Raw genomic sequence first — 14,458 nt, forward strand, 5'->3', positions numbered from 1 at the left:
GCAAGGGGGATGGGGTGCATGACTAGGTTGCAAAGTCACAGATATTACTCTAATATTTTCTCTTTTAAGTTTTAACTCAAAAAAATAAAAAAATAAAAAAAAATAAATAAAATTTCCTTTGGACTTGGCATTTCAGTGTTATATGGGTTGGTGGTTGCAAAATCAGCAAACCAAGGGATCATTATTTCAACTCTAAAACTTCAGACTTTCTCTGCTTTTGTCCCCATCATAAAATTTAAAGCTCCTTACTGATCAAACTCGGTTTATTAGCGTGTTGAATGAATGTATTCATTGGATTCAATAGAGCTACCTCCCGTACTTACCATAAACTTTTTGAGGTCGATCTTTACAACGTTAAACATAAATCTATGTCAAGTAACCTAAAGTTAATTCAATATAATTAAAAATAAAAAATCTCTGAGATGCAGAACTAGGTTGTTTTTTTTTTTTAACTAATTTTTCAAGATTATAAAATCACTGGTTATACTTATTAACAATCAAGAAGGAAAAGCATGACTAAGTTGAGGCCATTGAGATCTTCAAAAGCCACACACATTACTCCCATAGTTTCTCTTTTAATATTAAAAAAAAAAAAAAAAAAAGTCCTGTGGACCAGCATTTCAGTGTTATATGGAATAGAAAAAGAAGCGATCACCATTTCAACTCTAAAACTTCCAGACTACTCTCTGCTTTTGTCTGAATCGTAAAATTTAAAAATCCTTTACTGATCAAACTCGGTTTTTACTAGCGTGTTGAATGAATGTATTCATTGGACTCAATAGAACTGGCTACCGTATTATAATTAACCACAAAATTTTGAGGTCAATCTTCACAACGTCAGATACAAGTGTATGTCAAAGCAAACTGATATTCAAATTGCTGAACAAACACTTTCACACCCAACCAAATTTTCCTATATAAATCTTTGTAAGACACTTCCCTTTTCACCATAACGCCTTTCCTTGAATTTTGAACCCTCAATATTCTCAAACGAGGCAGAATAATTTCATGGCCACCCTTAAAATCTCCCCTATAGTTTGTTCTTCCTCAGCTTCTTCCTTTTGTTATGACGCAAAAGCTATACCCTATACTTCAAATCTTCCAATTCATAAACTCGGTGTCAATAGGCGAAATGAGTTGCAAATGTTGAGAGCAGATTCTACCCATATGGGAGTGAAGCCTAAACTAGAAGTGAAAGAAAGAAAAGATGAAGAAATTTCCAATTCAATGGTGGTGCAAGAGCTATATGCAATAATGGAAATTGATGCAGATAGAGCTGAGATGCACAAGAACATCGGGAGGCAACGCGATAATTGGAACAGTCTTCTTTTGAATTCTGTTAATGGAATGACGGTTACAGCTGCAACCATGGCTGGTCTTGCAGCGGTCAGCAATGGAGTTGGAGCAACATTGATGGCTCTGAAGCTCTCTTCTGGTTTACTTTACACTGCGGTGACTGGGATTTTGCTGGTGATGAATAAGATTCAGCCATCTCAGTTGGCTGAAGAACAAAGGAATGCTACAAGACTGTTTAAGCAGCTTCATGAAGAGATCAAAACAACAATTGCTCTTCGGAACCCGACTTCGGTTCATGTGAAGGATGCAATGGAGAGAGTTTTGGCTCTTGATGAAGCATACCCACTTCCCTTGCTGGGAAATATGCTTAATAAGTTTCCAGAACATGTAGAGCCTGCTGTGTGGTGGCCACAAGTGAAGGCTCAAGGCTCAAGGATTGTTAAAAAGGATGACAAAAATGGTTGGAATGGGAATCTTGAAGAGGAAATGAAGGAGATTGTTGGGATTCTAAAGATGAAAGATTCAGCAGAATATGTGAGACTAAGCAAAATAGTACTAAAAGTTAACAAAATTCTGGCAATTTGTGGCCCTTTATTCACTGGTTCTGCTGCAATAGCTTCAGCTTTTGTGGGATCACCTTTTTGTGGTTCACTGGGAGCAGTAATTGGGGTAGTTTTTGGAGCCATGGCTACTGTGGTGAACACTTTGGAGCATGGCGGGCAAGTCGGTATGATTTTCGAGATGTATCGAGGCTCTGCCGGATTCTTTATGCTCATGGAAGAGTCAATAGAATCAACGTTGAAGGAAAGGGAAGTTGATAAGAGAGAAAATGGAGAAGTGTTTGAAGTGAAAGTAGCTCTTGAACTTGGGCGGAGCTTACCGGAGCTGAAAAAACTTGCAGATGATTCACATTTACCTTCATCATACAGGGAGGAGAAAAAAGAGTTTGCAAGCAAGCTCTTTTGATTTCTAATACTCCATTTTTTGGGTTCTAAGAAATATAATACTTGCAATTTGTGTAGCAAAAGTAATTTCTAAATCATGTATTCAAACCAGTAGTCTCACAGTAATAGAAAATAGTGAAATAATTTCTATTAGTCTCTGAAAATACTTTTTTAACTTCACATATTTTTTAAAGCAAATTGGTCAAACCAACCACCTAACTTGAATTGAGACAGACACCAGAGACACAAACCAACAGCAAAACGCCAATATCAACTGAAGTCAACTCATTTTTTCAGCCACACAATCGCCATAATTTTGAATATAACATATGTTTTTTTATTTATTATTTATTATTATTATTTTTATGATGACGGGGTGTTCAAACTAATTTACGTGTACCTCAGCTAATCCTCTGAGACCATAAAACTACCGGTTAGGTAAAAACTCTAGTGACCACTGTATTAAGGGTCGAGGTGAATTGAACTTATGATCTCCTGAGTGCAGCCATCCAGGGGTGGTTATATAACCTATGTTCTTTTGTAAGCAAAAATGTCTCATTATCTTTTTTTTATTTTTAAATTGTCTATCAACTTTTCGAATAAAACTGTTGAATACATAGTAACAGAAAAGAAATTTCTAGGGAAGTTCTTAGCATCAGATGATTCTCATAATTTATATTGTGAATAATTCAAATGAAGTGAATTTATTTGAACCTGGATTACAGAGCTGCAAAAAATTACTACTAACACATGCAGCATGCGCCTGGTGAAAACGATGCACTTCTATGCTCTTCTAACTTCAGTCAGATAAATTTCTCTTTGCTTTCACAGGTTTGATTAAATTAGATCCTGACCTCTGTGCCTTCCTTGAACAAGTGTTCTTTTACAGACTGAATGGGCACCTGCAACCCACAGAATCATGAAGGGTTTTAGAGAGCATAGTAATCACAAAGATGTTGAAAGATTGTCACAGAACAAAAACTGGATGTGTTACCTCCTTCCGATGGAAAATGCCGGCAGCAAGGGCAGCTGATGCATTTGTTTTCCTAAACACTTCAGAGAAGTTTTCAACAGCACCAGCACCACTACTAGCGATGACAGGGATGCTCACGGCATCTGAGATCAACTTTATTAAATCTACATCGAATCCTTTGCCTTGACCTAAAAAAGCAACATGATTGCATTACATCCAAAGAAACAAAATAAAAATAAAATTTGATGATTTGAATGCCCTTATAATATTAGAATCAAGCACTCATTAAACGTATTCATAAATTTATTGTTAACAGTTGAAGCGCAAAACGTAAAAGTTTCTGCAGCAGATCAGTAAATAAAACACTGCCGTTTCACTGCAAATAAGAATAAATCTCAGCCGTTTAAATGAAGCAGATCCAATGGCCAATATTAGCTCATGAGGCCAAACTATATAAAGAGAGATTTTTTTTTACACAGAACAATAATTTTTTCTTCTTCTCTTTTGCGCGACAGATCTGGTTTTTGCCCTTTGTGTTGAGAGTTTGTTTCAATCTTGTTTGAGTTGCAAATCTATGTAATCTTGGGTGAGGGCAGGTTGTTCCTTCAGGTTTAGAGAGACTAGGTTAGGTCATCTCTAGGGATTTTTCAGGTTTGTATGAGTGGGTTTCTTGATTGATATTTGGGTAAATCGGTGAGAGCTTTCTGTAATCTGTAATAACGTTTTATTCCTAGTGTAGTGAGCCCCAAGATTTCTGGAGCTTAACGTGGATGTAATCTTTCCTTTGTGGAGAGGTGAACCACAGTATATTTGGTGTTCTTGAGTTGGTTGTGTTTTGATTTGGTATTGCGTGTGTTGTCTGTGTTATTTGTGCATGTGATTATGCAGATAATTGATAGTGAATTTCCATAACAGTAGTATCAAAGCGAGGTTAGTGTTGCCAATCCTCGGGTTTCTTGATTTTTCAAAATCTAGGGTTTGGTCATAAATTGGGGATTTCTTGATTAAAGGCTTAGGAGAGTCTAGGATTAGAAATTCTGTGAATTCGAGATATCAATTTGAGAAGGAGAGGCAAATCTTGGTTTCTGTCTTGGGTTCTGTTTAGTAATCACCAAACACAAAAACAAACACACATTCAGTCATGAGTACAACTAGGGTTGAGATCACCTAGTATGATGGAAAAATTTATTTTGGCAGTTGGAAGAAGAAGAAGAAAGCTTTATTGTCCCAAAACAAAGTGTCTATCGAGATGGAGAAGGATTCCACCAAGTGGTCGGAGGAGAAGCTGGAGAAAAAAGCCAAAGTGGATGAAGAGGCCTAAAACTTAATCATCATGAACCTTACCGAAAGTGTAATGCAAAAGGTAGATGGGTTTGAAACACCAATCAACCTCAAGGATAAGCTTGAATCTCTCTATTCTTTACAATTAGCTCCTAATCTAGCATACTTAAAAGGTGCCCTATTTTCGTATAAAATAGATAGTAATAGGACTATTGAGGAGAGCCTGGATGAGTTCTTGAAAATGACCCTGGTTCTCAAGGGTATTGATCAAGAACTCAGTGATTCCAACCTTGCCATGATTCTTTTAAATTCTTTGAATGATGAATATCAGGTAGTAAAGAATGCTTTGCAGTACACTGGCACTATAACTAGTGTAGATTTAATTATGTTGCTGGGTTAAAAGCTAGGGAGTTAGAACTTAGGGTTCAAAAAAGGAGTGGTAATAGCCTATTTGTTAAGGGTAAGGGCGAAATTAGTCAGGTGGGTAGTAATCCTTATCATGGCAGTGGCTCTAGGAACAAAAGGAAGGGTAAAAACACTAATAAATCCAAAGGGGAAACCCGAAAATGTTTCTATTGCAATAAGACTGGTCATCTAAAGAAAAACTGTTTTGAGTGGATTAGGAAATAGAAATAGTTTAACATTGAGAGCAATTTAGCCATCACCGAACATAGCATTGACGAATCTGAGGTCCTAATAGTGTCTAAGGCTGATACCATAGGGGAATGAGTGTTAGATTCTGGTTGCTCATTCCACATGAGTCCAAACAAAAATTGGTTCCAAGATTTTGAACCAAATGACTGTGGGACTGTGTTTATGGAAAACAACAATGCATGCAAGGTTCAGGGAGTTGGTAGCATATCTTTGAGGATGAATAATGGAAAACTAGTCAAACTTACTAAGGTTAGGTATATTCCACATCTTAAGAGAAACTTGATTTCATTAAGAACCTTGGATGAATCTCGGTATTGTTATAAGGCAGAAAATGGGTGCTTAAATGTTTATAAGGGTAACAACATAGTACTTAGTTGGGTAAAGAAGAATGGGCTGTACATCATGAGTGGGGCTTACTGTTCTGATTGTTTGCTTACTACAAATCTAACAGACACTGAAAAATGGCATATAAGGTTAGGACATATGAGCCAAAAATGCCTAGATACTCTAAGTAAACAGGGGTTGTTTGGTAGAGATGTCATTAATGATCTGAAGTTATGTGAAACTTGTATAATGGGGAAGCAACATAGGCTAAGTTTTCATAAGGGGACACACTAGGCCACTAACTGTTTAGAATACTTACATGCTGATCTTTGGGGACCAGAAAAGATAAAATCTCATGGGGTAATAGTTATTTCCTATCGATAGTGGATGATTACAGTAGGAAAGTGTGGGTTTTTTTTGCTTAGATCTAAAAATGAGGCTTTAGATAGGTTCAAGAATTGGCAAACACTTGTAGAAAACCAAGTTGACCGAAAGGTTAAAGCCCTTAGGACAGATAATGGGCTAGAGTTCTACAATTCAGAGTTTGATAGACACCGTAGTGATCAGGGTATATTGAGACACAGAGCAGTCAGGGGAACTCCTCAACAAAATGAAGTAGCTGAGAGAATAAATAGGACGTTGTTAGAAAAGGTGAGATGCTTACTGTTCACACATCAGGATTACCTAAGACCTTTTGGGGAGAAGCCCTCAACACTGCAGCATATTTAGTCAACAGAAGCCCCTCTAGTGCAATAGGTTTCACCTGTCCCGAGGAGAGATGGTCCAAAAGAAAGCCAAACCTAAACCACCTTAGGGTCTTTGGGTGTGCAGCCTATGCACACACAAATGAAGGGAAGCTTGAACCTAGGTCACTAAAGTATGTTTTCCTCGATTATCAAGAAGGGACAAAGGGGTTTAGATTATGGGAAAGAACATCACCAGGGGTTAAAGTAATAATCAGTAGGGATGTTATTTTTAATGAAAATATTTTTCCTTGCAAAACTACTAACCCTGATGCAGGTACCTCTAGCATTGATCTTATAAGTCAAGAACCAAATGCAGAGACACAAATTGAGGTGGAGCCCTCAAGTATTCAACTTGATGAAGAAAATCCAGATGAAGAAATTGAAATGGTAGCCCTGGATCATGACCAAGAGGGTGAACCAGTTGAGAACTTAGAACCAACCCAAGAAGAACCCCTGGCACAATATCAGCTAACCAGAGACAAGACCCGTAGAGAGATCAGACCTCTAACAAGATATTCCTATGCTGGTCTGATCTTCACTGCATTGGTGGCTGGAGCTGAAGTACTAAGATCAGAACATGATAGCTATGAGGAAGCAATCAGATCAAAGGACAAGGACAAATAACAGGCCGCAATGGAGGAAGAAATACAGTCTCTAAAGGTCAACAGAACCTGGTCCTTAGTCCCAACTCCAAAGGATCAGAAACCAGTTGAATGTCGATGGCTATTCAAGGTAAAAGAAGGTATAAACTCTTCTGACTCTCCTAGGTATAAGGCTAGACTTATAGCTAAAGGTTACACAAAAAGGGAAGACATTGATTTTAATGAAATTTTCTCACAAGTAGTTAAGTATAAAACAATTAGGATTATGTTGTCTAGAGTTGCCCATTATGACCTAGAACTAGAGCAACTAGATGTTAAGACTGCTTTTCTACATGGAAACCTAGAAGAGAAAATATATATGGGACAACCTACTCGATTTGTTGATAAAAGACTTCCAAATTATGTGTGTTTGCTTCATAAGTCATTTTATGGACTGAAACAGTCCCCTAGGTAGTGGTATAAGAGGTTTGATGCATTTGTTTTAAGCATTGGGTTTAATAGGAGCAAATATGATAGTTGCTTTTATTTTGCTTTGGATAATGATATGCCTTTTGTATTTACTCTATATGTGGATGACATGCTCTTGATTAGCAAATCTAAATCTAGAATAGATGGACTAAAGGGTAAACTTAAGGCTGAGTTTGACATGAAAGACTTAGGATGTGCTAAAATGATATTAGGAATGGTAATACATAGGAACATAAACTATCATGAATTAAGATTAACTCAAAGCTCCTACTTGAAAAAACTAGTTTCTAAGTTTAATATAGTTGAATCAAAGGTTGTATCTATGCCTTTAGCAAGTCATTTCACACTTATTAAACACCAATGTCCCAAAACAGATTCTGAGTTAATAAAAATGGAACAAGTCCCTTATGCAAATGTAATAGAGTCAATTATGTATGCCATGATTAGCAGCAGACCTGACCTTTCCTTTGCTATGTCATTGCTGAGCCGTTTTATGTCAGATCCTGGGTCAGAGCATTGGTCAGCTCTTAAATGGGTTCTGAGATATATTAATGAAATTTCACATATTGGTTTGGAATATTGTAAAAGATATAATTCACTTGATCTTGTGGGTTTTGTAGATTCTGATTTTGTAAGGGATAAAGACACAAGAAAATCAACCACTGCTTATGTCTTCATGTTGGGAGGAAACTGTGTGAGCTGGAAATCCCAGCTCTAGCCTATTGTGGCACTCTCCTCAACTGAGGCAGAGTATGTGGCTGTTGCTGATTATTCAAGGAAGCACTGTGGCTCCAAGGAATACTAACTGAAGTGAATTTGATTGATGAAGTAGCCACAATTTATTCAAACAACCAAAGTGCTATTCACCTGAGCAAGAATCCTGACAACCATGACAGGACCAAACATGTGGATGTGAGATTTCATTTCGTCAGAGATCTAGTTGCCCAATGATTGATCATCTTGAAAAAGTCACAACTGAAGATAATCCTGCTAATATGGGTACCAAGATCGTCACTGCTGCCAAGTTCAAGCATTGCTTGAACCTACTGTTTGTCAAGTAATAGGCAGCAACCAAGCTGTGAACGGAGTTTAGGATGGTGAGCTGCATTTAGGAAATCTAGTTGTAAAAATTTTGAGCTTCAAGGTGGAGAATTGTTAATAGTTGAAGCACAAAACGTAAAAGTTTCTACAGCAGACTAGTAAAAAAAATGCTGCCGTTTCACTGCAAATAAGAACAAATCTCAGGCATTGAAATGAAGCATATCCAACGGCCAAGATTGGCTCATGAGGTCAAACTATATAAAGAGAGATTTTTTTTTTTTACACAGAACAGTAATTTTTTCTTCTTCTCTTTTGCGCAACAGATCTAGTTTTTGCCTTTTGTATTGAGAGTTTGTTTCAATCTTGTTTCAGTTGCAAATATGTGTAATCTTGGGTGAGGGTAGGTTGTTCCTTCAGGTTTAGAGAGACTGGGTTAGGTCATCTCTAGGGATTTTTCAGGTTTGTGTGAGTGGGTTTCTTGATTGATATTTGGGTAAATCGGTGAGAGTTTTTTGTAATCTGTAATAACGTTTTATTCCTAGTATAGTGAGCCCCAAAATTCTTAGAGCTCAACGTGGATGTAATCTTTCCTTTGTGAAAAGGTGAACCACAGTATATTTGGTGTTATTGAGTTGGTTGTGTTTTGATTTGATATTGTGTGTGTTGTCTGTGTTATTTGTGCATGTGATTAAGCAGATAATTGATAGTGAATTTCCATAACATTTATAATATAAAATATCCACATACGCTTCAAATTACAATTTGAAGCTAAAAAATAAAACATATAATTGTAACTTGTTAAGCAAAGAATTCTTTATACCATCACAATCAATGCAATTCAATAGTATCTCTCTGGCTCCCAGCTCTTCAACTGCTTTTGCAAGCTCATAAGCTCCAATTTGTCGACCTTCTCGCCCACCACTAACCTAAAAAGTATCATAGGAAGTCATTTAAAATGCTCAACAATATAGTCCTGTGGAATTCAAACTATAGCCTCACAAAATCTAATCAAACGAAGGAGTTGGTGATTAAGATATTTCACCCAGCCTATCTTACTCATGTCACATTTATAACTTGGTCATCTCTAAATCACATATGAACAATAAAACTGCAAAAATGAAGAAAGCAAAGCAGGCTTACTGTACACTGATACCAAGCATATTCTTCTCCATTTGGACCTGACACCACCATTAGAAAAATGCTTACTAACAATACAGGTCAAATCTGGAAGAAGTTAATGAAATATCACATGACTTATATAATTAACTTGTTTGATGTGGCTTCTATCCAAACCTAATCAGGCAGTCTCACTACCTACCGAGGCAGGAAGAATAAGTTATTTTTTTCTTCAAACTGTCATATAACTCTGACATGCAACTAGAGATACTTATAATTGCCCAATGGCTATTTGAAAAACAATTTGAACGAAGGGAAAATATTTTTGATTGATGAATATTTCAAGAAAAGATATGAAGGATAATCAAGCTCATAAAAAGGTAGCCGGAAAAGATCCATGGTGAATCTAGGACTCCTCATAGCACTGGCTGATAATCTCTGGTCTGGAACACACCCAACCTTACTACTGTTCATGGTAGACTTTGAAAACCAGACCAGTAATAGTACAATAACTGTTTACATTAGTTGATTACATTTCAACATAAACAATGAACTGATCAAATTCAAAAAAAATTGGCAAATAGGGGTTTTATGGACACTATAATAATGCATCTTATTGGCTAATCCAACCTAAAAATGAAAAAAAAGGAAGGAATAAGAAAAAAAGATAACTGCTTCTTCACCTGGGTTTGTCACTCTTATAGCCTTGAACTCCACATCATCAGTACTATTAAGGTATACTCTACGAGGATCAATACTAACAACTACTGCCTGAAAAAAAGCATTCAATCAACTAATAGTGTCAAATCTCCATCCTCTCTATTGGATAAGGGTGCACACATGATGGATTAACCTAAATGGCGTGTGAAGTGGAAACTGCCAAAGACAGTTTTTCACTAACCGCCGTCCATATAAAAAGAAAAGTTTTTTTTTTCTTTTAGTAGATACACACCAATATACACACACGCTCTCTCTCTCTGAAAAATAGTTAAAGAGAAACTCTACGGTAGTTTTCACTCCAAGATTCAACTTTTGCTTCAAAGTTAAGGAGAAGAGGTATTTATGCTGTGTAAATATATTGTAATTCGTTTATATACAAAATGTGATTGCAATGGGTGACTATGAACATGATCTTGGGATTAGTTTAGAATATTTGTGATTTTGTATTTTTTCCAACAGTGATATCAGAGTCGTGGTTTATATTGTTTTAAATTCGTACTGTGATGTTAAAGCATGTTGCTTGTTGATTAAATACAGTTCTGAATTTTCAAATTTTGTGCGTAAAAAGTTGTCTTTTTGGTAATGATAATTAGACTATTAGATTCCTTATGAAATTATGAAGAAAATGGCTTTTGAATCATAAAAATGGAGTTAAAATGACTTAGATATGCCTTTTTAAAGTTTCGGATTTCTGTATGGGTTGATTTCCGGGTCGGGTACCAAGTTGCACACCCGGATAGAGGTAGAAGATGATAAAGGACCGACATGTCGTTTTACTCCTAGCCTTATAAATGACAAGTCGTTTTGTTTTACTTCCTTTTTTAATAAAACATGCAAACAATTGTGGGTGGTGAGAGTTGAACCCAAGTCTCCCAAATAAAGCCCAACTCCCTAACCACTGGGCTACATGTTTGATTTGTGTTAGCCATACTTACAAACTACATATATTCATCTTCGGCCCATCCCAAAAACCAAAATAAAAATGGTCAAGTTGACTTGCGGATTTGACCCAGTACATCAAACGGGTTAGTCAAACCCAACCCCTATGACCAAACGGGTTAGTCAAACCCAATCAACGCCCAACCCCTAAGGTCAAATGGATCAGTCAACCCAATCAACGCTCGACCCATAAGGTCAAATGGGTTAGCCAAACCCAGTCAACGCTTGACCCATAAGGTCAACAAGTCAACGGGTCAAATCAGGTCAAAATTGCCCGATTAAATGTGAAACGGGTCTAATCGACCTGAATTCAGTGTGAGGTGCAAGGTAAGCGCATGGAGGACCCTGATCGGCACGTGTCAACGCGTGGCCGCTTCTGCTGGCGCGTGGCCACGCGTGGCTGCTTCTGCCAGCGCGTGAGGGCGTGAAGTGTTCTAAATTTTTTTTTCTTTCTTTGTTGTAAAGAATAAAATGCATACGTGGTATGTTATTATGAGTCTAATTTAGTTATTAAGCCATAAACACGTATATATATTATTTATCAAATATAGTTAACCTTTATTTGATAAATAAATTGTTATTTTTGTATTTGTTACAGAAAAATGTTACATTATAGACGTGCAATGGCTGCTAGAACACCCACTCAAAAGGAAAGGGTTATGAACATGATTAGAACTCTACAAACTCACACCTTAATATTAAGAGACACGGAGGATGAGTTTGTGCAACTCGTAAATCATTTCATTCATGTGAATGAAAAGATTCAGGAAATTGTCTGGATAGGGGGATTACAGGAAGATGAGTTGAAATACAAAGTCCTTAGAGAGACTCTTGGTTACCCTAGTCTCGTTGGTCTCCTTGATCTGGTTTGGAACAAACTGAAAGTTCAAAACCTTAAAGATGACAATAAAGATTATAGACGTTTAGTCAACAACTACATCAAGGAGTACATAGATTGGGGTGCCAAAAGGACGGCTGGTGCATCTATAGGAGTCTCCACTCGTAAAGGACATCACTAAAAACTGGGAGTTCCCTTGCCTAGGGTTAATTACAAGTTAGATAAAGACCTTAGGATAAGGATTATCAGATCTTTCCCAGTTTATGGAATGTGGCAGTACACTTAGTTTTTTTTGAAACTGTTTGTTTTTAATTTCACTACATGTTGAATTCTATTTACATAATGGAATTAATTTTATTTTATTTATTAAAATTTAAATTTTTATGTGAATTTATGTTGAATTATACTTATATGATTGTGTCGTAATATTATTTTAGAATTGCAATCAATTATATCTATGATAATTGGAAATTGGAATTTTGGATGATGATTGTTGACATTGTTAACTTTTGATTCCAAATCTAATATACAATTGTTATTGATATATATATATATATATATACGTTCCGAGCATTGAATAACATGCATTATCCAATGTGTAATTTTTTTTAGAAATGAAATCTGCATCTAAGAACATTGTCACCGAACTTAATAAAGGAGAAAAATTTAACAGCGACAATTATGAGATATGGAGCATGAAAATCCAATATGTCTTGGAAGAACAAGAAGTTCTTGAAGCTCTTACCACGACCATGGAAGAGCCTGAAGAAGGAGGCACGGCTCAACATAGAAGAGACCGTGCAGCTTATGACATGTGGAAGAAGAAGAATTCCATTGCTTGCATCACTTTGTTGAGTAGCATGGACAATGATCTCATGAAAAAGTACCGGGATTACGAATTAGCAAAGGACATGTGGTCCGCCCTTGCTACAAAGTTTGGCGGTATGTCCATTACCAAACTCCGATCACTCACTATCAAGTTTGACACATATAAGAAAACGCTTGAACATACTATGAGAGTACACTTACGGCACTTGTCAAACATGATTAGTGAGCTAAGAGATGCAGGTCATGTCCTAACTGATGAACAATAGGTTCAAGCTGTCATAAGATCATTGCCTCAAAATTGGGAACACGTGAAAATACACCTTATCCACAATGAGGGCATCAGAAATTTAGAAGATGCCACACGACATTTGAAACTGGAAGAAGATCGCCTTAATGTGAGTAAGGCAAATACTGATGTGTATATGGCTGGTTCTAGTTCACATGATGGGAAGGGATTTTAATGTCAATTCCAACAATCGTGGAAGTCTTTTCCCTTGTTATGGTCTGACTTTTTTTTTTGTACGGACCCCTATGCTGGTCGTGCAAGCTACCTGAAATCGATTTTGTCCAAGGTCGAAAATGGGGATTTTTTCTTTGTTTTCCTAAGCTAACTTCTTAGTGGGAAAATCAGACTAAAGAGGGACATCTCTTTATCCGCGAGGACAGGCTTCGAATGAGTCTAGGTGATGGGGCTTTAAGGGATGAAGATGGCAATGCCTCCACGGGAAGAGAGAGATTGTCCACCACTGCTAGCCACTACTAAAAGAAAAGGGAGGGACCAAGACTACTACAATCTAACTGTGGTAACAAGGGACATTTTGCTCGTGATTGTAGCGAGCTGAAGAAGGTAAATTACTTGTTTGCACAAGTAAGTTATATAAATGTTTCTAATTCTGTTTTTCTAACTGAATCTCATCCTTTGTGGATTGTAGATTCAGTAGCAACAGACCACATAGCGAAAGACAAGAGTGTTTTTGTGGAGTTTTGATGAATACCATGGAAAACAAAATGGATATATGTAGGTAATAATTCAAAAGTGGAAGTTAAAGGGATCGGCACATGCAAATTGATCATGCATGGAGGTCGAATCCTATACCTACATGACGTGTTATATGTACCCGATATTCGTCGAAATTTGATTTCCGTGTTAGAACTTATTAAACTTGGTTTTAATTTAAAATTTTCAAGTAATAGTGTCCATTTATTTTTGGACACAACATACTATGGTTGTGGTTATATTTCTGATGGTTTTATAGTACTTGACATTGCTCATAATTATAGTAATGTTTTTTTTTCCTTCATTACATCTTCCAATAATAATGATGTGAATATATGACATGCACGACTTGGCCATATTGGCCAACAAGGAATGAATATACTAGCAAGAGAAGGCTTGTTAGGATCCTTAACAAAGTTAGACTTGACTACTTGTGAACATTACCTAGCTAGAAAAACAGCAAGAAAACCATTTGGAAAAGAGATAAGAGCTGAAGTTCCATTGCAATTAATTCATTCTGACATATGTGGTCCAATGCATGTGAGGGCTAGACATGGGGCTGTTTACTTCATCATATTTATAGATGATTTCACTCGATATGGTTATGTTTTATTGATCTCTCAAAAATCAGAAGCTTTAGAATGCTTTCAAAAGTTTAAAAACTTAGTTGAGAATCAATTAGATAAAGATA

At 36.6% G+C, this 14,458-nt stretch overlaps 1 protein-coding gene and 1 long non-coding RNA gene across 2 annotated transcripts; one reads left to right on the plus strand and one right to left on the minus strand.

Annotated features, from left to right (window-relative positions):
• Positions 1-933: 933 nt before the first annotated feature.
• Positions 934-2,397, plus strand: LOC116143255 (probable F-box protein At4g22030). The gene has a single exon (XM_031428708.1). It carries the CDS (start codon positions 1,009-1,011, stop codon positions 2,260-2,262), a length of 1,254 nt encoding a protein of 417 aa, XP_031284568.1. The 5' UTR covers positions 934-1,008; the 3' UTR covers positions 2,263-2,397.
• An 857-nt stretch (positions 2,398-3,254) lies between these two features.
• LOC116143244 lies at positions 3,255-10,210 on the minus strand. Its single transcript, XR_004130099.1, has 4 exons — positions 10,129-10,210; positions 9,470-9,507; positions 9,150-9,255; positions 3,255-3,401 (listed from the first exon to the last, which is right to left on the minus strand). It is a non-coding gene; the product is annotated as an uncharacterized LOC116143244 (long non-coding RNA).
• Positions 10,211-14,458: the final 4,248 nt, after the last annotated feature.

The sequence above is a fragment of the Pistacia vera genome, unplaced genomic scaffold (assembly GCF_008641045.1).
Source record: "Pistacia vera cultivar Batoury unplaced genomic scaffold, PisVer_v2 Contig427, whole genome shotgun sequence".
Lineage (NCBI taxonomy): Eukaryota > Viridiplantae > Streptophyta > Magnoliopsida > Sapindales > Anacardiaceae > Pistacia > Pistacia vera.

Excerpts from the sequence above, each read along its gene's own strand:
- LOC116143255 (XM_031428708.1), top strand. The coding sequence starts at position 1,009 with ATGGCCACCCTTAAAATCTCCCCTATAGTTTGTTCTTCCTCAGCTTCT.